This window comes from Spermophilus citellus (assembly GCF_964194105.1).
Source record: "Spermophilus citellus genome assembly, chromosome: 11".
In the NCBI taxonomy this organism is placed as follows: Eukaryota; Metazoa; Chordata; class Mammalia; order Rodentia; family Sciuridae; genus Spermophilus; species Spermophilus citellus.
This window is the reverse complement of record NC_138192.1, coordinates 69,862,185-69,884,889: the sequence shown is the minus strand read 5'-3', so window position 1 is coordinate 69,884,889 and position 22,705 is coordinate 69,862,185. Positions and strand designations below refer to the sequence as shown.

Here is a 22,705-nt window from a genome sequence, read left to right as displayed (position 1 = left end):
TTTCACTGGGGGGAAGCCCCAAAAGATTGTACTAATTCAACTTCTGTCAAAAATATATGTAAATGTACTTGTTACCTAGAATCTGCCAATATTTGATTTAATTTCAGATACTTGCTATTTTATTAATTCTATTAGCATTTAAAATTTTAAATTATTTAATAATAACATCTAGGTATCTTTTCCAAGTATTCATTTCATGATTGCATTTCCATTTTAATGAGCTTCCTGTACATATCCTTATAACATGGAAAAGATTCAGTAATTTTATAGCACTTTCTTCAAAAGGTTATGTACATGCTGGATCATATACAAACAAGGGCATGTTTGAGATCTTAATAAGACATTTTCTTTGGATTAGGCTTTGTTAGATCAAAGGCCAATAATGCCTGAATAAATCTTCTGTAAAATTATACTGTGTGTGAGCTGTTGAAAATTTTTTCATTTCCTTTCTTGGTTCTTTTTTTTTTTTAAGTTGCTTTTTATGCTTATTTTTCCTTCCTAGGCTCGAGAACTACAAGCTCGGGTACTAAAACGTGTTCAGATGGAACAGCCAGATGCAGTTCCTGCACAGAAACATTTAGCAGCTGAAATTTGTACAGAGATTGCAAAACATTCTGTAGCTCAGCGAGACCCTGAAAAAGCAATTAAGTTTTATAGAGAGGCTCTGGTTCATTGTGAAACAGACAGCAAGGTCAGTACCTTTATAAAATTTTAAGTTCCTTTTATTACAGATGTCATCTAATTTCCTCAAATGTAAAATTCTTACTAGCTTATTTTAAAAGATTTCAAAAGAAATATAATGAAAAACAAGTTAAAAAAATAATATTATTTCTAGAAAACTTTCAAAATACATGATACTTTTAAAATATTAGAGTCTAAAAATTATAATGGAACAAGTCATATAAAGCAAACCTGCAAGGTCATTATTTTTAATATTCATTTATGTTTTAATAATCACTGTAAAACAGTTTCTCAGTCACAAATAAATATCTGCACCTAGGTGATTCAATTCAGTTTACTAAATAGCTATTGTACACATCTGTATTAGGATTGCATTTTGGTGCTGAGGATACAAAAGTGATTCAAAATAAATCTATGACCTCAAGTGGCACATTGTGAAAACTGGTATAATTCACCTTTTGTAAGGCATAAACCAAACAGCAGATACATTTTTAAGTGGTTAGTAAAAAGAAGTGGGAGTCATAGTTGTAACCCAGAAGCACACCTTAGAGATTATCTGATTGAAACCTTTTTATTTTGCAAATGAGAAAGCAGGTTGAAATAAATAAAAGGGACTTAACTTGGTTTTGTCAGAGACTCTGGAACTAAAAGCCTGTCTCCTAATTTTAAGGGCAGTGTTCTTTTCACAATACCTTTCTCTCTCTACTTTTCAAGTGAGTTGTTATCTATTTTTTTGTTTTGTTTTCAGAAGACAAAATAGATATGGAATTGCCATAGTTTTCCTAGTCTACCATGCTTAGCATTTTTATTGCAATAACCTTTGATCAATTAGAGTTTAATCTCATCCAAACTTTTTCCTCATTTACTTTTTATCCCAAAACCAATTTCTGACTACTCTTCCCTTTTGCTTTCTAGATAATGTTGGAGCTGGCACGATTATACCTAGCCCAAGGTGACCCTGATGCCTGCATGAGGCAGTGTGCACTACTGCTGCAGAATGACCAGGACAACGAAGCTGCTACAACGGTCAGTCCAAGAGATTTCCATGTGAAGAGAGTTGAGTTTTATATTCCAATTGGAAGTCTCAAATTTTACCCCATAAAATAATACTAGATGGGAAGGCCTGGTCATGTTAGCTTTGGAAGAAATAACATTTCTAACATAAGTACATTTAACTAATAAAGACCAAGAACCATTAGCATCATATTTATAAGCATGACAGCAAACCTGGTTCATTACTTGCGATAATATTTCTTTATGCCTAAGGGAATGCTTAGCCAGGCAGTTCATATAGTAAAGCTACATGTTTTTTTTTTCTTTATAATGCTACAATTTGCTAAAACTTTCAAGTACTTACTTAGACATACTGGATTAGTTTAAGAGTTTCAGTGAAACGTTTGAAGTTACAGAAATAAAAACTTTATGGATCATTCTAGAATGGTCCGGTTTAAATAAAATTTGGCTTTTCTTTCTTATTTCACCTGGGTTGAAATATTGTGAGCAAACAGCTGTATGGATAATGTTTTGTGAGGTTTATTCAAAGTTGTTGTAACTAAAAAGAATATAAGCCATTTCCCTTTTGAAACACAATTAGAAAATCTCCATACATCTTCCTTGGTTTACCTTCCTTTGAGATATTTATGACTTAAGCTTTGCTTTCTTTTGTCTTGTTTTTAATCTTCTTATTATCATTTTAGCCAACTCCTGTGAGGCATATTTCCTACAATAGTACATAGAATACTTCATTCCCTTCCATTTCTGTTTTTGAAACCACCACTTGAAGCATATTTTATGCTAAAAATACAGTTTTGTGAACAGAGCAATCTGTTTTGCGTCCTTGATTAACTTATGTTGTACTGATTTTTCAAGCCAGTCTGCTCAAGGCATACTTGAACTTCAAAAATGAAAAGTTTTTGTAAAACTTTATTCCTCCTTATAGTTTTCATAGGTATTTTCTTAGTTTTCAGTCTTAGAAGAATATGCTTTGTGAAAAATATGGCAGTGTTTTTAGAACGAACTTTATCTTTATAGATGATGGCTGATCTCATGTTCAGAAAACAGGACTACGAACAAGCAGTGTTTCATTTACAGCAGCTTTTAGAACGCAAACCAGGTAATTAATCATCGTCCATATATTTTTCTAATGCAGTCAAACTTCTTTCTCTTTTCTCCTCTTAGCTGGTAAACTCTTGGAAAAACAGCCACCCTGATTGAATCTGACTCTGATTATTCCATATGTGGTCTTGAGTAGTTGAAATGGCCATGAGGAAAATGCAACACTGAAATGGTCTCAATAGTGACCACAAATCTTAAGTGGTCAGTCGGGTACTGCTACTGTGTCTCTCTAATGAATTTACCTGCTTTCGGCTACTTTTCATGAATTCTTCTGTCTCGTTTAACCTCCCAACACCTTTTCTGTATTCCTTACCTTCATCTAAAAACCTTGACACATATTTGATTAAGAATATATAACCAACTAGAAAAGAGCTCCATTCCCTGTCACCAAATCCATCCATTATCTAGTCCATGTCATTGCCACATTGTGACCCCACTTACCACTAGCTTTTCCCTGTATGCACTGGACACTGCCCCTCACCTGCCAAAGGGGTCTGCTCCTGCAGCTCCCTCTCTCGCTCCTTCCATCATCATTTTTTTTCCTAACCAGCATATAGCCATGCCTGGACATCGCCCCACTTTAAATTAATCAGTATTCTCCCACCCACGTTACCCAAACCTCCCTTTCCTACAGGCCTGTCTTCTTTTCTTTCCTGCTATTTCTACCTTAAATCTTGACACTGTTTTGTTTTCCTTCTCTGAGCTAACATTGAATGGAAATACACATAGTATTTTCATCTCTTGCAAGCTGTTCCCTTTCCACAGTATTTCCTTTGAGTGAATGATCTCACCTTGTTTCTTTAGAGCATCTTTATTTCCTTGTGAATATTCTTAAGCTGTTCTTATCAATATTTTCCTCATGTGTTATGGTTTTATAAGATTTAAAGACATTATCGTGTGTCCTGGGTGTTTCTCTCACCAAGTTTCTGTTGTTTGGCATCAGCATAATTTGGCATAGTGGACTGGCTGTTTGGGACTGTTTGTAATCAAAAATATAAAATCAATTATTTGTAAATTCAATGTAAAGATTTTATACTCCTACAATACCAAATGATGTGCAATTATACTCCCAAGTCTGTGGATTTGTCCTTTTTTTAAAAAAATTTTAAATTTTTTTTTTATTGGTTGTTCACAACATTACAAAGCTCTTGACAAATCATATTTCATACATTAGAATCAAGTGGGTTATGAACTCCCATTTTTACCCCAAATACAGATTGCAGAATCACATTGGTTACACATCACATTAGGAAAGGTAGCAGAATACAACAGTCACTAATATGGCAGTATGTAAAAATGGATTTGTCCTTTTGCCAATATCGTATTTTGCCTCCCTTATTCTTTTTTGTTGTTGTCATTTATTTTATTTTTGTATTGATTCATAATAGTTATACAATACATTAGGATACAGATACATAATGGTTGCTGAGTAGGATGACCACGTATTGTGGTTTCCTAGATTCAGGACTTTCTATGATAAAGGAAAGTTCCAGGCAAACTGTGGTAAGTTGGTCGCCCTAATCCTGACTGACATTATCATTCCTCTTTATCATATACAGTTATCTTGCTAAAAATATGTACATAGATACTGTCTTCTCCGTTTATTTTCAGACTTTGCAAGAATCACACATTCATCTTATATTCCCTGTGTCAGACACAATGCCAGTCACATATATGGTAGAAAGTCAATGTTTACTGGTTGAATGGATCAGTGAAAGACTGTAAAATACCAAGTTATTAAAAATACAAAATTTTATGTAAATTTTTACAGTCTTTGTGATTTTTTTTTTGTGTTTTAACTCTTGCAAATAATGCTGCTGTGGTATCTGTATGCCCTACATTTTGGATCAGAAGTGACTTGCTGAATTATCTTGTATCGTCTCTTGTTTTGGAAAGTAGAATCAAGGATAAATTGCTTTCAAGTGGGATTTTATATGTGTTTCTGTTTTAATCCTAGGGACTTACTCCAAGTGACCAAATAGCTTATTCAAGGGTTTTTACAAATCGCCTAAAATGAGGCTAACTGAAACTTGAACACTCTCAAACACCTAAAAATCTCAGCTATAAAGAAATAAATAAAATGTGTATTATTAATAAAATAGACTGTTTTGCAGTCATTGAAGTCATGTCTTTCAAAACTATTTAATGACAGTTGAGAAATTTTACTATATAATTTTGAATCAGAATCAAATTCCCAAGCGTCAGTCAAATTTTATAGATATGTAAGCAAAGAATAATTTTGTATAAATGTAAATTTAAATATTTATAGGTTTATTTTTACAAATATATGAAATTTAGTGCACGAAAATGTGATAATTTCTATCTTGTGGGAATATAAGTGATTTGTTTTCTCTGTATTCTCTTCTGCATTCTCTGTATTTTCTAAATTGTTCTTATTTTTTAAAGTGTCCATCTAATAAGTGTAAATAAATAAAACTAATAAAACATTTTTTAGATTATTTTCAAAGCTTATTATGCTACTAATAAAAGAGAAATACATGAGATTAGGAGGAAAAGCCTTTCTAGGAACCTGCCAGAAAATTATACCTGAAACGAAAAAATTATTTTTTCGTAAAAGGAGATAGAATTAAAATATGTCTTTAGACATTAGGTTGTATGGTAAACTAGTTTCTGATATGTTTGATAGACATACATATTAAAGTCTTAAGTAAAATTTCTAATTGTCTACCACAGATGTTTTCAGAATTGGCATAGTAGATTGTTTCTTACCTAATTAGACTTCTTTCTTACCTGTTTCCCAGCTGTAGTGAGTAGGCAAGAGAGTTTTAGAAATGGATAGTTGAGTTGCCCTGTGGGGTCAAATTAGTCCTCCTGAATTTCAGAATTAAGTGTTTAGATTACTAAAAAATTATTTCTCTAAAGCTTTTGGCCTCTAGATCAATTGAAAATTAAATTACAAAAAATATACATTTTTTTAGATGTCCCTATTTAGAACATTCTCTTATTGTGATCAGCCCAGCCCAATTTATGTCATTTGATAGATCAACCAGTTGGAAGTATAGTTACTTTAGGGATTATAGCACCTTTACTTTATTACTTTACTTTTATTTAAATTATATTTCATATTAATCAAACATTAATAAAGTAGGATAATAACCATCAGAATAAAAGTTAGAAAATATTATCCTTTTTTTTAAACTTACAGTTGGTTTTTTTGTTTGTTTGTTTTTAAAGAGACAGAGAGAATTTTTAATATTTATTTTTTAGTTTTCAGCGAACACAACATCTTTGTTTGTATGTGGTGCTTAGGATCAAACCCGGGCCGTATGCATGCCAGGCGAGCGCGCTACCACTTGAGCCACATCCCCAGCCCCGAAAATATTATCCTTATTTGAAGTATATTTCTGTTTCTAGATAATTATATGACTTTTTCTCGTTTGATTGATCTCCTAAGAAGATGTGGAAAACTTGAAGATGTTCCAAGGTTTTTTGTAATGGCTGAGAAACGTAACTCTAGAGCAAAACTGGAGCCAGGATTTCAGTATTGTAAAGGACTATATCTTTGGTAAGTAAGTCTACTGGCAAAATAAATTCTACATGGTAGTTTTTTTCTCATTGTAGATAAAGTAGAATGAGCTTTTTTGGTATTAAAGATACATTTTAAAATATGCTAATAGTTTTATTTACCAGACAAATACTCTGAATTTTATAGTCAGTGATTAAAATAAGATTTTGTTTTTAACGTCTAATAAGGTTTACTGGAGAACCAAATGATGCCCTTCGACATTTTAATAAAGCTCGGAAAGATAGTGAATGGGGCCAAAATGCACTGTATAATATGATAGAAATCTGTTTGAATCCAGACAATGAAACTGTTGGAGGTGAAGTATTCGAAAACCTGGATGGAGACCTGGGGTGAGTATTGTTTGACACATTATCTTTTGACAACTTCTTTTTAACAGTTATTGTAGATAATAAGCAGAAATACTTTATAAAATAGAGCTAAAACCTAGGATAGCACTAAAGAAAAGTCAGATGAATAAATCATAGTTAAAATGACAATTTTAATGGAACAGAAAGGAAGTGAAAGGCTCCCAAATCATGATAGACATGTTATAAACAGAAAGGAAGTGCCAGGCTTCCTAAATCAGAATAGACATGTTATAAAGGCACTTCCCTAGTCACTCTATAGAAAATGAGAAAGATTGAATTTTACAATGATGGAAAATTGTCCACACAAGAAGAGTAAGTACCCAATAAATGGTAGTTTATTACCAAACCCTGTGCTTTACACTTTCTATGCATTATCTCATTTATTCCATAGAACACTATTATGAAACAATCTAGAATCAGCTTCTCTAGTGATATTTGGTATAAATGGAGCAAGATTCAGACTGAGGACTACCTGGCCCAAAGCTCCTGCTATTAGTCACTAGGGTATACTTCTGAGAAATAGTGATATTTCTATCACACTATGTTTGTTGCTGCTTCTCTCAGAATTGGGCAAGGCCTTGGTGGGGAATGTATAAGGAGGTAAAGACCATGTAAGGAGACAATTCTGTTTTTAGTAGCGTATAATTTACTTTGGATATAACACAATACCTGAAATCATTCCCTCTTCATCACAACTGACATGGGTAAAAATGGATATTAAGTATTGTAGGAGTTCTTTGAAATTATAATAATACCTAAGTAGTCAAGTGAGGGTGTGTAGAGGAATAGGGAAGAAAATAGAACTGGACTTCCAAGATGTTCCGATGACAAATGTTAACATCTGGCTTAAAGAGAACATTGAAATTTTAGAGCAGGGAAATGACATGTTTGTTTTTCGTTTGTCTTAGAAAGGTTGAAGGAGCATTCTTTTATGAAATGATAGGCTTCCCAAGTGGAGCTCTTCAGCAAGTAGATGAAAAATACAAAACTAGAACTCAGAGAGGTCAATGCTGGAGATAGAGATTTGGAAGGATGTATTGCACAGGGTGGCTAGTTGGAACTCCATGAATGTCTTCTTTGCAAGTAGGATATAGTAACAGATTAGAGAACTAAATTATGGACATGTTAACATTTAAGAAGTTTCAGGGAGGAAGGGAGGTCAGGAAAGGGCAAACAGTGCAGTGGGAAAAGAACCAAACCTGCACAGTATTATAGAAGTTTAAGTTAATTCATAAGTTAATTCTTAAGGAGAATAACTTTGAAAAAGGTATGCAGCAGTGTGAAATGTTGTAAGCAAGATAAAAGCCAAAGTCTTGAGGGAAAGACCAGTGATTGGACTTTGAGAGTTTGATTTCCTTTTTTGATTTATATATCAATATTTCCTTTCTTAAATTATATATGATATACACACATAAATATATCTCCTTTAATTGCTGTATATATGCACACATACATATATGTGCCAGAAACTTGCCTTCAAATATTCAAATTGTTATTGAATATAAAATTACAATTTTCAATACGTATAATTTCTGAGAGTCTGATAGTTAACGTGGTAAGGATATAGAATAGACTTTAGATATCTGAAAAACTTAAATCTAAAATTTGCCTTCTTCTGAGACTTTTGATAAATCATTTCACTTTTTTGAAGTCTCAGTTTACCTGTAGATAAATGCATTCAGCATAGATTGAATGAAATCATATAGTACCTGGCCCCTTTCCCTCTTCCTTTCTTTAATTTCACTTACTGAGTAGGAAACACCATTTGATAATTATATGATTCTGCTTTTATCCTAGCTTAATATTAGGTGAAGTGAACATTTTCAATATGGATATTATCTAATTGTCTAATTTTTTGTTTTCTAGAACATTTAATGTTTTTTTACCGAGGAGATATTAATTTTATTTTTAAAAATATACTGATAGATGTGTATTACTTTGTATTAGAAGAGGTTGAGTGACATGCTTCACAAATGATTACTTTTAAATTATAAAAAGAGAAGCTAGTGTATCCTAAATCTCTTTCTAATTTCATTGAATTTTATAAGTGATGGACATAATCGATTTATTTTTAATTATATTCAGTAATTCAACTGAGAAGCAAGAATCTGTGCAATTAGCAGTGAGAACAGCAGAAAAACTCCTTAAAGAACTAAAACCTCATACGGTACACGGGCACATACAACTTCGCATAATGGAAAACTATTGCCTGTTGGCTACCAAACAGAAATCTAATGTTGAGCAAGCATTAAATACTTTCACCAAAATAGCAGCATCTGAGGTTAGTAGTTTTCTTTTACAACTTTATATGTTATTATTTCTTAATAGTATAGAAATATGTGTTTGAATTGTTTATTTTCTAAAGATTTTTCTTAATCAAACATAGTGTGCCTTTGATCCAGAAGAGACACTTAATTGATTTGATATGTTATTGATATATTTATCACTACTGGATTATTGTAGTCTACAGAAAGGGAAGTCCTCCAAAGGGCATAAGTTAATTCTTAAAAAAATGGCTTATCTTCTGAATTTTCTGTGTTGCAGATGTCATGTGTGTTAACTTACAAAGTGAAAATAAACACCTAGCTGCCTTGCCATTTTGTCTTTTCACTTTATAATGGAATTTTCCAATTCTAGTTCTAAATGAGAACAATACTGACTGTTTATAATTAATTCATGCAAATCATAACATTGGTCTTTAGTAAGACTGAAGTAACCTCTTGCAATCTTTTTATTATTATGTTAGTATTATTAGATCAGATCAGAGTTTTCTTCTTTTTCATCCCACTCAACCCCATTTCCTTTTTAACTCTGATCTTGTATTCCCCACTCAGTACTACTAAGGAAGGAATTCTAGATACATACCTGACCAGCAGTTGGTCATACCTACTTCTAAGTATGTTCATAGGATTTTGTGTTTGATCTTCCACTTAGCAATGTGTAGGCCACCAAAAGCTCATAATTTTGTGTCTCTCAGAACATATATCAAATTTTGATGAGTTTTCTTATGGTTTAAAAGACACAGTGGTAGCAATAGACTGTATGAACCCCAAGAGTGATCCTTTCTCCCACCTTCAGGACCCTGGAGAAGATGGAGATGTCAAGGCTATGGGAGACATACAATACCTGTTGTGGTTGAGTATATCTAGGAAGCAGCTTTAGGAACAAAAATGGCAAGGTAGCATCAATAGCAATAATACCATACAGCAGAGCTCTTCTGCAGGCTTTGAAGTAGTATTCTCAAGGATTGGGCTCTGTTGAATTGGCTTTTATAGCAAACAGATGAATTACTGAATGAAGGGAAATAGCATAATCATGTAAATCTACAAAAATCTGTAAGGATATGATAAAACACATTTTCTAGTAAGGTATCATAGCTACTGACTGTTGTGGAATGGTATTCTGTCATACAATAATGAGTTATTTTAAGGAAGTCCATTATTTCTACTGTGAAGTTTAAGAGAGAGAAGCAAAAAACAGTGAATGACATTACATCTGTTTTCTACACAGCCTATGCCAGTTTTCTGTGTTGATGAGACTGCATAATTTTTTATCATCTTTACCTGTGAGATTAGAAATTTACCAAATCTGTTTACTGACCATAATATCCAAATAATAATGATGGGTGATGAGCTGAAATTTCATAAATATTAGGCCTCATCTTGCATTTTTTCTTTTAATTCATAGGTTACATATTCAATATAATGAATATTCATCAAGCAGCCAATGGGTGCTAAGCATATAAATAATGTATGGTTCCTTTTTTCAAGTTTCTCTTAAATTATAGAAAATGAGACAAGCATACCAACTATAATTACTGAAATTCAAAGCCAAATGTATTCTATCCTAGAGTTGCAAATAAGAGCACTGTCTGTAGGTGACAGTAGGAGAATTCAGTTACCCTTTTGTGGAGAAGGTATGATTTAAGGAACAGTTATAATTTGAAGAACCAGAAAAATATAGCATTTTCATAGGCACAAATGGACTGAGTGTCTTCTAAATGAAGAGGGAAATATGAGCAAAAGTGGGGAGGCAGAAAAGCATGAATGAAGTGTATTCAGAACACTGTGTGTCACTCAGAGGTACGTCACAGGAAGTCATGGAGGAAATGGGGGAAGATAAGTTAACCCAAGCTGAGCCATATCCACTTGCTTATATTGCATTTCCTTAACCACAGAGCATGTTGGTCATAAGCAATTTGTGTTGCCCTCACTCGAATCTTATCCTCTGAGTGGATTAAGTCTGGAAGAGGGAAGCTGGCTAAAGTTTTAGGTTGTCTATACCAGAAAAAGACGCCATGAAACTGAGTACAGTTCAGTGGTAGAGTACTTGCCCAGCACATGCAAGTCCCTGGGTTCAATCCTCAGTGCCAAAGGAAAACAAAACAAAAAAAGCCAAATCTCCTGGTCTAATGCGGGGAACAACTGTGGTTTGCATTTAATCAAACTGTGAAGAACTGGCTCATTCTAATGTAGCTCAAGGCACGTGGTTTTGAAATCAGAGACTTACTTTAATTAAGTATTATGGGATATTTTTATGCATGTGAATTGGGGTAGTGTCTTTTTGTAGGGCCCTTCTCAGACCATCTTAGGAACTGGCTGACAAATATATAATAGGTCTCCTTTTCTCCCTCTCCCAGCCCACCTGGATGAGTGGATTGAAGGTTAATGAAATTGACAATGTTCCACATGTCTTCAAAATCTACTACCAATTGCTTGGATTTAGCATTCAAATTAAACTGTTTTGCCATTCATTATCTGTGTCAGAATTCCTTATTGGAAGTTCATTAATAAACATGTAATTACTGCCAAGAAAGTTTTATATTCCTATTGCTTTCATCAAGCCCTAATAAATTGCCCTTCTGTCTGCAATTAATTAAAAAATTAAATTTTGACTGCCATCCACCACCAATGTTGGATATTGCAAGTTTTATCAATATAATGTAATTTTGCAGTGTTCCTTATTAGTTACCCAAATTTGCAGTCTTACAGGGAATATTTAGTATTGTCATGATATTATGATTTCTAATTAATTTGTAAATTTAAAGTTAAGACCTTACCCTTTCTAAAAAGTATCATAATCCCTCTGCTGAAATTTAAGAAGCACCCTCCTACTGGAAGCAGAGGCACATGGCTATAATCCTAGCGGCTGGTAAAGCTGAAACTGGAGGATCACAAGTTCAAAGTCAGCCTCAGCAATTTAGCAAGGCTCTGGGTAATTTAGCGAGACCCTGTGTCAAAATTAAAATACAAAAGGGCTGGGAATGTGGTTCTTGGTCAGGAGCCCCTGGCTTCTATCCCTAGATCCCTACAACCAAAAAAAGAAAGAGAGAGAGAGGGAGGGAGGAAGAAGGAAATAAATTGAAGCAGGAAGGAAGGAAGAAAGGAAGGAGAGAGGGAGAGAGGGAGGGAAGGAGAGAGGAAGGAAGGAATTTAATTGAAACACCCCTCCCTTAATCAGGAATGTAAACATTATTGTTTATCTAAATTAGCTTTTTATATAGCTATCTTCTGGCCTCCATTTTAAGCATTTCTTACTAACCTTTTGGATTCACAGAGTGACATTTTCTCTCTTTGAAATCAGTCAAATAAACTATTGTGCTATACAGTCCTTATCAAAATCCTACTTTAAGACATGAGCTTATTTCATACCATTTCCAAGTGATTAATCAATTGCACCCTTTATTTGTAGCATTTAATTGGTCAAACTTTATTGGGACAAGATGGGTGTTTCTTAATACAAGAAAGAAGGGAAAAAGTAATAGAAGTCAAGATAGATAAACTATCGTTTACATGTAAGTCTTTTTCTTATCCCTGTTTGATAAGTTAAAGAACTAAGGAGGTAATATTAAATCTGAAATAAAAACTGCTCAGTGAATATTATATTTCAAAGGTTTTCTTTTTCTGTTTCAATACAAAACCAAAATAGCTAGTCGATTCCATTAAACATCAATTCAAACTGATTGCTGGAATTATGAGGTTTTGGCATCTGCATAGACACTGAATTATTTCCACCATACAGTGCCTGATCAAGTTTTTTCCTAGTAGCTTGAGATTACTTGATGTATTAAATAGTAACGATAATCACAGTTATCTGGGATGGATCCAGGTAGAGTCTACAGACCAGCTCTGTATAGCATTTTCTGCTTTCTATATGTTTTTCCTTTAAAAAAAAAAAAAAGGATATTTATGTTGTGTGTCTAGCAGTCTAATGTTTTGTTTTCTTACAGAAGGATAATCTTCCAGCACTTTTGGGAATGGCAACAGCTCATATGATCTTGAAACAGATTCCGAAAGCTAGAAACCAGCTGAAGCGGATTGCAAAAATGACTTGGAATCCTATTGATGCTGATGATTTTGAGAAAAGTTGGCTGTTGCTTGCTGATATTTATATTCAGTCAGCAAAATATGACATGGCAGAAGAACTATTAAAACGGTGCCTACATCACAATAAAGTAGGTGTTAAAACAGTGAAAAATAATTATTCACCTTTGTTGTGTATTATAGTGTTGGTCCATTTCTTGTGATTCTCGAGTATTTTTTGAATACTATTATGTTGATTGTTACCACAGTCAGGAAATAAACATTAATAATAAGAAATAAGCCATTTGCCCTTGAAAAGTAAAAGAGATTTATGCACCTTCACGTTTCAGCTGTGGTGATGCCCTACTTACACAAAATGTTTTTGGAATGTCAAGCATTTTCCTGTGATTACCAATCTCATCCAAGAACTAATGAAAATTGCAGAACATTAATTGTGGGCGTATGTCCCTCCTATTAAGAAATACTCTTGATGAATTTACTGCAGCTGCATGTCATTTCCACAGTATTAGAATCCACTATGCATAATATGTAGTGGGGGAAAGTCTTGTCACCTTTTGATTCAATTAAATAAAAAGTCCTTATCTTTAGGTACAAAATTGAAAATCTCAAGTCTGTATGAACTTCTCCACGAATATTTTGGAGTTTAATCACACAGAAAAGATGAGATGTCTTATTATGACAGTTTTATAAAGTTTAGATTTATGTTATTTGCTGAAAAACAATTGAACTTGGCCTAGAAATTTAAGAATATTTATCTTCACAAATTTATACCAATTTCTTCAAAATTTTAATCACCATAAATTTGTTATCTTGAAACAAATGAGGTTATGAAATGGATCATTTGTTTTTCATAGAGGAACTGTGATTACCTAGCACTGGTAAGATATTTTCTTAGGAACTTAAAAACCTACCCATTTATCAACCTATAAACAATTCTAAATAATCATTTACACCAATTTTAAGTTAAATTGGCCTTGAAAACAGAGAATACTCATTAATAAGCTTTAAAAATCTAAAGTACAGAAGAGTTGAAGCTCACATGCTTAGTTTAGATTTAAGCAAGATTGTATGGGAATTAAGGTTTTCTCTTCAGATAAATTTATTTGCTGGAACACTACCAATAATAACTTACAAAACTGAATATGATAATTGCTTTAGAAACTTTGGTTAGCTATGCTGATTAGGCATGAGTATATTTGAATCATGAATTCAGGAACTAAAGCTTAGGAACCTTGGATCACATAATTAAAAAATGGAAGTCATCCAGGTATGGGGCAGGAAATGTACAAAATAAAACTAGATCGTCTTGTTATACCAGATGGTAAGGAATCTATCAAGGTTGATGTCAGGGACTTAGAAACCAAGTCAAAGACATGCCCAGGAACCAAAGGTGGGTGCTGTAAGTACCAATAGGAATGCTTACTGCAGTGGATTGAAACATCAAATATACCATGCCTTCATAAAAATAAGAAAAAAAAATATGGTTAGGTATCACTGAAGTATACTAATAAACTATTGTCTCTAAACTTGGCAGGGAAAGATATAAGTAAGTATTAATCTTATGTTCTTTGCACTAAATAAATAAAATTTATATATATATATATATATATATATATATATATAAATCATTAGGCTACCAAATAGTAGATAAGGAGACATTTCTCATTATAGACATTTTCCAGTTAATAAATGAAGAAGACTGATAGAATATCACCATTTCAACCATGATGCATTTATGAATAGTTAATATCACAAAAAAGAGGAAGAATCAGACATTCTGTGTCTCAGGATCAATGAACACAACATTTATGATAGGACTGGGATGAGATAATAAAAATAGTATTAAACATAACTAATAATTCTATGCAGTTTTAAAAAGCAAATAAATAATCAAAATATTAAAATGTTAAATGGACAGAATTTGACAGGACTATGCCAAGCTACAGTGGATTCTGAATCAAAAGAGAAAGATTATATCCTTATTATCATATTTTTATATATATTCTTAATGGACTAGGGCTTTAATAAAAATATTGATGAAATTTCTATTATTAAAGTCAAGAAATTAAAATTATAATAATTTCATTTGATATATAAATATTTGAATATAAAATATTCAAACCAAATCTTTGGATCTCATTACAATTTCCATGGAATGTCAATGACATAGACTCATATAAACACCTCAAGAATGCACTCAACTTAATCTGATTTAAGAGGAACTTCAGGGTAAAGTATTCTTGTTAGTGTGTACTAATATTTAATCAAAAGAAGAGAGCAGAAAGAGACAGCAAAAGACATCTACAGATTAAAAAAAAAGAATTAGGGGACATTTCACCTAGTCTCAGTATGTGAGCCTTCTATGGATCATTTTAACAAACTACAAATTGTTTTAAAAATTATATTGAGACAGTTTGCAATTTGAATACTGACTAGCTCTGTGGTAATTAAGGAGTTGCTACCTTAATCATCATGTGCCATGACGTACGGTTATGTTAAAGAAAGCCCTTATTTTATACAAAGGCATACTAACATGTGTTGATGAAATGATATAATATCTGAGGGGTTTTTTTCCTGATAATATAGAAGCACAAGTGTGTGGGATACAGGTGAGACAATATTAGTCACGTCAGTTTTTCAAAGTAAGTTATAGGTTCATGGAGTTCAGTATACTCTTATTTCTGCATTTATATGTATTCAAATTATTTATTATGAATAATGTACATGTATATTCATAAAATAAACATACCCTGATATATTTTTCTGAATTTGTTTTTAAAATTCTCATTCTGAAAGATGTGGGATGGGGATTTGGCATCCCCATTATTTAATTGCATAGTTGAGGCTGAAAGTCTTATTTTATGTACCATTTAAATGGGTTAATATGATTGATCTCTACTCTCATAAACATCTCATGAAATCTTAGTGGTTTCAGGTTTAATCTATTAATGTACCTTTCATTTTTCTTTAGTCTTGCTGCAAAGCTTATGAATATATGGGATATATTATGGAAAAAGAGCAAGGATATACAGATGCTGCCTTAAACTATGAGATTGCATGGAAACTTGGCAATCAGACAAATCCAGCAGTAGGTGAGTTTACAAAATAGGCACTAGATTTTCATTGGAAAACTCCTTTATTTATAAATCTTCATTTAAGTACAATGGAGGTTTTTTGTTTGTTTGTTTGTTTTGTTTTTCAGAACAAAAGATACCAAGAGCCAACTTTCATTGTCAACCTGTCTGAGAATATATTCTGTATTCATAATAAATTATTATCTTCAGATAACTAGTTAAGTAGAATTTCTTGAGGTCCAAACTTGTACTTAGTCATCATAGAGGACATCTAGTCTAATTTTACCCTTTTCTCTTCTTTAACTCTCTGCTATTTTGAAAACAGTAATGCTGTGCCCCCCCCAAAAAAAGTGTCCCATTATCAATCGGTTAGGCAAACATTGCATTTAATCAAGTCACCCAAGTTTCTTGACTATAGTTATTCTCAAAGCCTTAAAGCATGCATGTGCATTGTAACAGATATCACAGAAATGCCATATTTCCCACAGTTATTTGACCATAAGATGTTGCTTTTCTTCTGAGAAACATCATTTAGCTCCAGCATTTGTACAGTGTTTATTTGAGGAATGATAGTCTACCATGGGAAATATCTGAAATATACTTAGTGACTTTGTGAGGGAGCTTAGCCCATGCTGTCCTTTTTGTTCTTAGTGACCTAGAATATGTTTCATTCAAATTGCCCAGATCTATTCTCTGGAACAATCAGTAATCCTTTCCCTCTAACCTGTAACAACCCTTTAGTTGGAACCTTTGTCATGTCTCTCCTAAGGCTCCTCTCCAAACCATGATCAGTTACTTGTCCACTGACTTGATTTTAAGTCTTACCTTACTCGTTTCTGTCCTTTCAAAGCTCTAAAATAATATTACCAGATTATTCTTTGAAACACTTGTGAAATTTTAATATTTATTTAAAAGAAGAAAAAGGAGAAGGAGAAGGAGGGGAGGGTTGAAGAGGGAGAGGAGGAGGAGGAGGACAACTGAGATGTAGAGGATGGGTTGTGGAAAATGCTGTTTGATTTGCACATACCCCTCTGACTTATTGTGTCATAAATGAATTTGTTCTCAAATCTAATTTTTCTAGTTGTGGTATGGTGAAGGTATGTTTTTCTTCTGATTAGGCATTTTCTAGCTGCTAATTCAACCCAACATGGCATCAGTGTTTTGGGCAGCCATGTTGCAGTGTCTAATTTGTGGTCTTGTCATCTTCACACAAACTGCCATTCGTTCAGGACTTCCTTCACTTTGTATTTTTTCTGGGGTCTGGTCTTTTTATTAGATTTGCATAAAGCACAGAAACTAATGATTTTTACAGTATTTTTTATTCCCAGATAATATGTATCTTACAAAATAGTTTGCAAAATGAGAACTTTTTAAATATCCTTAAAACATATGTAATTTTGACATTTTATTCAACAGAGGGACTACATCTAGCAGTTTAATTATTTATCTAATTCTGTTCCTTGGAAAGCTCCAGTAAATACAGAGAATCCAACTGACTATCTTTTTCACTGAATTGTGTTTTGTAGACGATTTTTATTAGTTCTTCCAGCTTTGCTTTAGTGTGTTTTCTCATAAACTCTCAATTTATTCTTTAGGTTCTTCCTTATGATTGGTATTGCTTTCAGTACTCCAAACACCTGTTCATATGAACAATGTATTTCACTTTTTCAGTTATCAAGAAACCTTTAAAATCCTGTTCATCCTCTTTCCATAGATTTCAGAATTGATTGTTATTACTGTGAAAGGCAACAACAAAATGAATAGGATGTGTGTGGTTGTAGTAATCACACAAAGAGAGAGAGAGACAGACTGAGAAAGAGAGAAAGGGGAAATATTATATATTGTATTTTATATACACATATTTGTATAAAATGTTATAATCTTATATTAACATATACAATAAGAACATTTTTTAAAAGGGAAAAGAAAGAGGACACAAGGAACTGAGAGATGCTCAACTATGTTGTTTTCTGTGCTCTTCTTTTCTCCAGATGTCACATAGTTGAGTTCTTATGTATTTGACAGGTATAATGCATCTGCAGTGTACATCTTCCTTGTTCCTTATTCTTTCTAATCCTTTATTTCCTGAAATGTTTTTGCACTAGATGATCTATCAAGTTTCTTACAACATTAAGACTCTGTAATTATAATTTAGTGCTTCCACAGGAAAAAAAAATGTTAATATTTATGTGGTACTTTAAAAATATTAAGTATTTTATAATAAGTGTACCAGTTGATTTTTAAAATTATTCTAAGAGAAGGAGGAGTTGTTTTCCCCATTTTATGAATGAGGAAACTTGAAACTGACAGCTCAAGCAACTTGCCTAAAGCTAGTCAGAGGCCACAAACTAAAACTTAAATTACCATGTAAATGATGGTTGGTATGACATCTTAAATTGATTTCCTTTTAAATGTCACTATGTATTAGTTCATTTTAGGATTATTTGATAACTTTGAGTTTACTTCTTTGAAACTTCTTGTTTTCATATGTGGCAGTATTGTGTGTATGGGGGGTCGGTGTATGTATGAATTTAAGATATTTGCATGACATATTGAATTTTAGTTCATTCCTATTTCTTTTTACAACTGTATGATTATATTAACCACGAATTCTTTTCAAATGTTTATTTGAAATTTTATAAATTATATTGATATTTTTGTTAAGAGACATGAGCAGTATTTATATTTCCTACTTCATTTCAAAGATGTAAAGTGATATATTTATGATTACTTATTATTTTACAGTGTTTTTTATCTTACCTACCAAGTACACAGCTACTAATTATCCTCTCATTAGTTTTCTTATTTTTATAGCATTCTTATAGAACAGCAACAATCATTTAAGAATGCCTTAAAGCTTTCTACTAATTTGTCCACAGTAAAAGACAAACATTTTTTTCTTTTTTCTCCAGAATTTTTTGTCAGTGCCTTGTAGTTATAGTTGTAATTGGTGGAATGTGTTGTTACATATTTGTACATGCACACAACATAATTGGGTCAGTTTCATTCCTCAGTATTGGTGATTATAATAATTCTCACTAATCACGGATGTGGAACATTTGATGACTAATCCCCCACTCCTCTGTATTGCTCACCAGCGTGGTTTTCTCACCATGTTCTCTGAGATTATTTGGCTTCTATGTGTCTTACCACTGTTTTAACTGAAAGTGTTCTCGATTCCCAGCCTGCCTTAATTTATGCTTCACCCGTCACATTTGAAACATCCCCTGGCACCTCTTCCTCCTTGGTTCAACTGCCTTATTATAACTCTTGACTTGGATCTTGACTTCATAACACTTATCTCAGTTTAGAAATTATTGATTTACTTATTTAAACAATGTAGTTTCTCTTCTACTAGAACTTAAAATTCCTTACTCTAGGAGTGTTCAGTGAGTCTACACTATATAAATGAATAACTATGATAAGTTTCTGCTCTAACCTGAAATAAATAAGACTTTTCTAGTAAGGAATGGAAATACAACTTGTGGGATGTTGGTCTTCTCACCCCACAGTATATTCACTGTTGTCCATTTTTTTAGCTGTGCCTTCTTTTCTTCTTGCTCTTCTTTCATTTCACTCCCCCTTTTATCATTTTATCACTTCTCTGTAAGGTATTCAGTCACCCCTCCATCAGGACTTCTCTAATAAGTAAGCAAACAGAGAAGGAGGCACACACATACACAAAAAGTAATGCTAGCAATATTTATATCACTATGCTTTTTTTTTCTGTGTTTGTGTGTGCGTGTGTGTTTCTTAACAGGATACAAACTGGCATTTAATTATTTAAAAGCGAAAAGATATGTGGATGCAATTGACATATGTCACCAGGTAAACAAATTTAGATTTCTTGATTTTTTTTTTAAGATTCAAAGCTTCCTACTTTTAGTGTGATCTCAAGATATACTAGAATAGAACTAGAGGCAGGCTGGTGGAGCATACCTATAATCTCAGCACCTTGGGAAGCTGAGGCTGTAACTCAGTGGTTAATTGCCCCTGGGTTCATTCCCTAGTATGAAAAAATAAAAAGAAAAAAAGAAAGAATAGAAATAGAGAATGTAGTCTCTTAGTTAAATGACTTATTAAATATATTTTGGAGAGATTCTCATTTAAAATTTAGAAAATAATAAAGATTGCATGTGTTTTTAATTGGGTCTCAAATAGTAAAATGTTTGTGTCAATTTAAAGACAGGCTAGTGGGAGAAACATTAAATGAAGCTGAAGTTGGAAGATATTTGAAGGTAGTATAGATTCTCTGGGTCATTGTTCTAAGTTGAAGTTCCTGTGAATGTGTCTAAATCTGTGTATTAGAGAATTCAGATTTATAAACTAGGAATGATAGGTATGCTCTAAGTTAGAAGTTATATAATTACAGTTCTGTAATTCATTCCCTACTAAAATGACAAATACGCAAATTTCACTTTTAGAATTCCCAGAGTCCTTTGTACGTACATTGCCCCATTGATTTTCTATGTAAGCCATTTTATTAAACATTGCAAACAGCTCCAAGAAAAGCTCCTTAGAAAAGGTCTTTTGTTTTTTAATTTTTGATGTCCCTTATCTGAAAGCTGTGTATCAGCATCATTTTAGTAAATACTTGGCCTTGAGGCTTGTGCTTAATTACTGAGCCTATCCTTCAGTGTTCCTCATTAGGGTTAAGGTTGTACATTAAAGTTATACATTGGAATCATTCATGGAGTTATCTTTTTTAAAACATTAATATCTCACCTGAGTATGGTAGCACAAATTTAATCCTTGCTACTCAGAAAGCTGAGGCAAGAAGATCTCAAGTTAAAGGCCAGCTTGGGCAAATTACAAAAGTACTTTAAATCATGGGTACATAATTGTTTTCTGCAACTCATCTATTAAAGAAGCAGTTATCTTTGTCTCAAAAAAAAGATATTAAAAAGACTGGGATACGGGGCTGGGATTGTGGCTCAGAGGTAGAATTCACGACAAGCACACACGAGGCCCTGGGTTCAATCCTCAGCACCACATAAAAAAATAAAATAAAATAAAAATATGTGCCCACCTATAAGTAAAAAATAAATATTAAAAAAAAAAGACTAGGATATAGCTTAGTGGTGGAGCACCACTAAGTCAGTCCCTAGTATCATAGGGGCAAAATGAGTATCTCCTCATTTTTTGGACTCAGCCTAGAAATCTGTATATTTCAAAATCACTCCAGGTAAATTTGACATGTGCTCCTGGTTAAAAATCACTCTCCAACAGTTTATCAAATACCATGAGTAGCTAAATTACCAAAGTACTTTAAATCATTGGTACATAATTGTTTTCTACAACTCATCTATTAAGGAAGCAGTTATCTTTGTTAAATTTCCACATGTGGTTTTCTTATGTTCATATGTGATATTCATATGTTTTCTCTTGTTCTCATCTATTAATGAGAACATCTATAAATGAGTCATCATATTACATCTAAGATGTCACCCTCCAAAAGTGTTGTAGTCACAGTATTAATACAATAAAATTTCAACTGTAAATGCTCCTTTATAGGAAGTTTTATAGCTCCTTAGTTCTCAATAGTCAATTACAAGTTCTTTTGCTTTTTTTCTTTTTACAGGTTCTTGAAGCATATCCATCTTATCCAAAAATCAGAAAGGATATTCTTGATAAGGCCCGCTCATCTTTAAGACCTTGAAAATAATAATTTTAGCTTACTTTGTTAAACAGGAAATGAAGTAGCTCTAATTTTGAGTTCTTCCAGTTCAAAATAGGTTGAGCTAATGCTTTGGAACAGAAGCATACTTCTCTTTCTCCAGCAGAGGCTGCTGCTGTATGTAAATAGAAGCCTGTATCAATTTGCTATTTTCTAATGGAGAAGTTGAATGAGAACTGGTCTGTTTCATTCTCTTTTAATTAGGTGTGGATTTGATAATTCTGTAGTATAGACTATAACTTGTTTCTATAAAAAATATTTTTTGTTAAACTCTAGTTAGTGTCCTGTATCTTTTCTAAGGAGTGTCAGTAATGGGAAGTGTATTTAAAATGCCTCGTTATCTGTTAAAAATTTTTTGTTATATTCCATATCTCAAAGGCTTGTAGATAATTTATGAAAAAAACAATGTGTATTTTAAATATATATTTTTAATAAAGATTTCATAAATATATGGCTTACATTGTTCTTGGAACTCAAGATACACATTAAGTTTTGCAAAAGCAGGATAAGCTCCCTATGAAGTTTGCACTGTTAAGGTTAAGATAGGAGAAAATGAGACTTTCTTAGAAAACCTTTTCTGGAAAAGTATAAAGAGTGAATTTCCCTCCCCTTTGTTGAGCATATGCTTCCTGCTCTCAATACCATTGTGTTCTTAGGAAATAATCCATACCCTTCTAGCACTCTGTGGTTTTAGCCTAGAATACTAGGTCTTATTTCAGACCCTATGTCATACAGTAGAGGAAGGTAAAAACATGCTTTTGGTTAGCAGGAACTCAGGAAGCACACTGAAAGCAACTGTTTACCAAGCTGTGCCTGACAGCATTCCAGTACAGCAGTGAAATTTAACCTGACCATTATGAATTCAGTTCTTGGTATTATTTTTAATTCCTTGTCTATACCTTCTTCAATTCTTTAAAAATGCAGTAATCACACAATCTTCA

At 32.8% G+C, this 22,705-nt stretch overlaps 1 protein-coding gene across 3 annotated transcripts in view; it reads left to right on the top strand.

The window, feature by feature from the left end:
* TTC21B (tetratricopeptide repeat domain 21B) overlaps nucleotides 1-22,215 on the top strand; it is a 68,214-nt gene extending 45,999 nt beyond the window's left edge. For all 3 annotated transcript variants that reach the window (XM_081260429.1, XM_081260428.1, XM_081260430.1), the window contains 10 exons: nucleotides 503-691; nucleotides 1,597-1,707; nucleotides 2,713-2,794; nucleotides 6,172-6,322; nucleotides 6,511-6,672; nucleotides 8,776-8,971; nucleotides 12,920-13,144; nucleotides 15,985-16,105; nucleotides 19,848-19,915; nucleotides 21,669-22,215. In XM_081260429.1, the coding sequence (XP_081116555.1) occupies nucleotides 503-691; nucleotides 1,597-1,707; nucleotides 2,713-2,794; nucleotides 6,172-6,322; nucleotides 6,511-6,672; nucleotides 8,776-8,971; nucleotides 12,920-13,144; nucleotides 15,985-16,105; nucleotides 19,848-19,915; nucleotides 21,669-21,746 (1,383 nt within the window). In that variant the 3' untranslated portion in view covers nucleotides 21,747-22,215. The remainder of the gene's footprint in view (nucleotides 1-502; nucleotides 692-1,596; nucleotides 1,708-2,712; nucleotides 2,795-6,171; nucleotides 6,323-6,510; nucleotides 6,673-8,775; nucleotides 8,972-12,919; nucleotides 13,145-15,984; nucleotides 16,106-19,847; nucleotides 19,916-21,668) is intronic.
* Nucleotides 22,216-22,705: the final 490 nt, after the last annotated feature.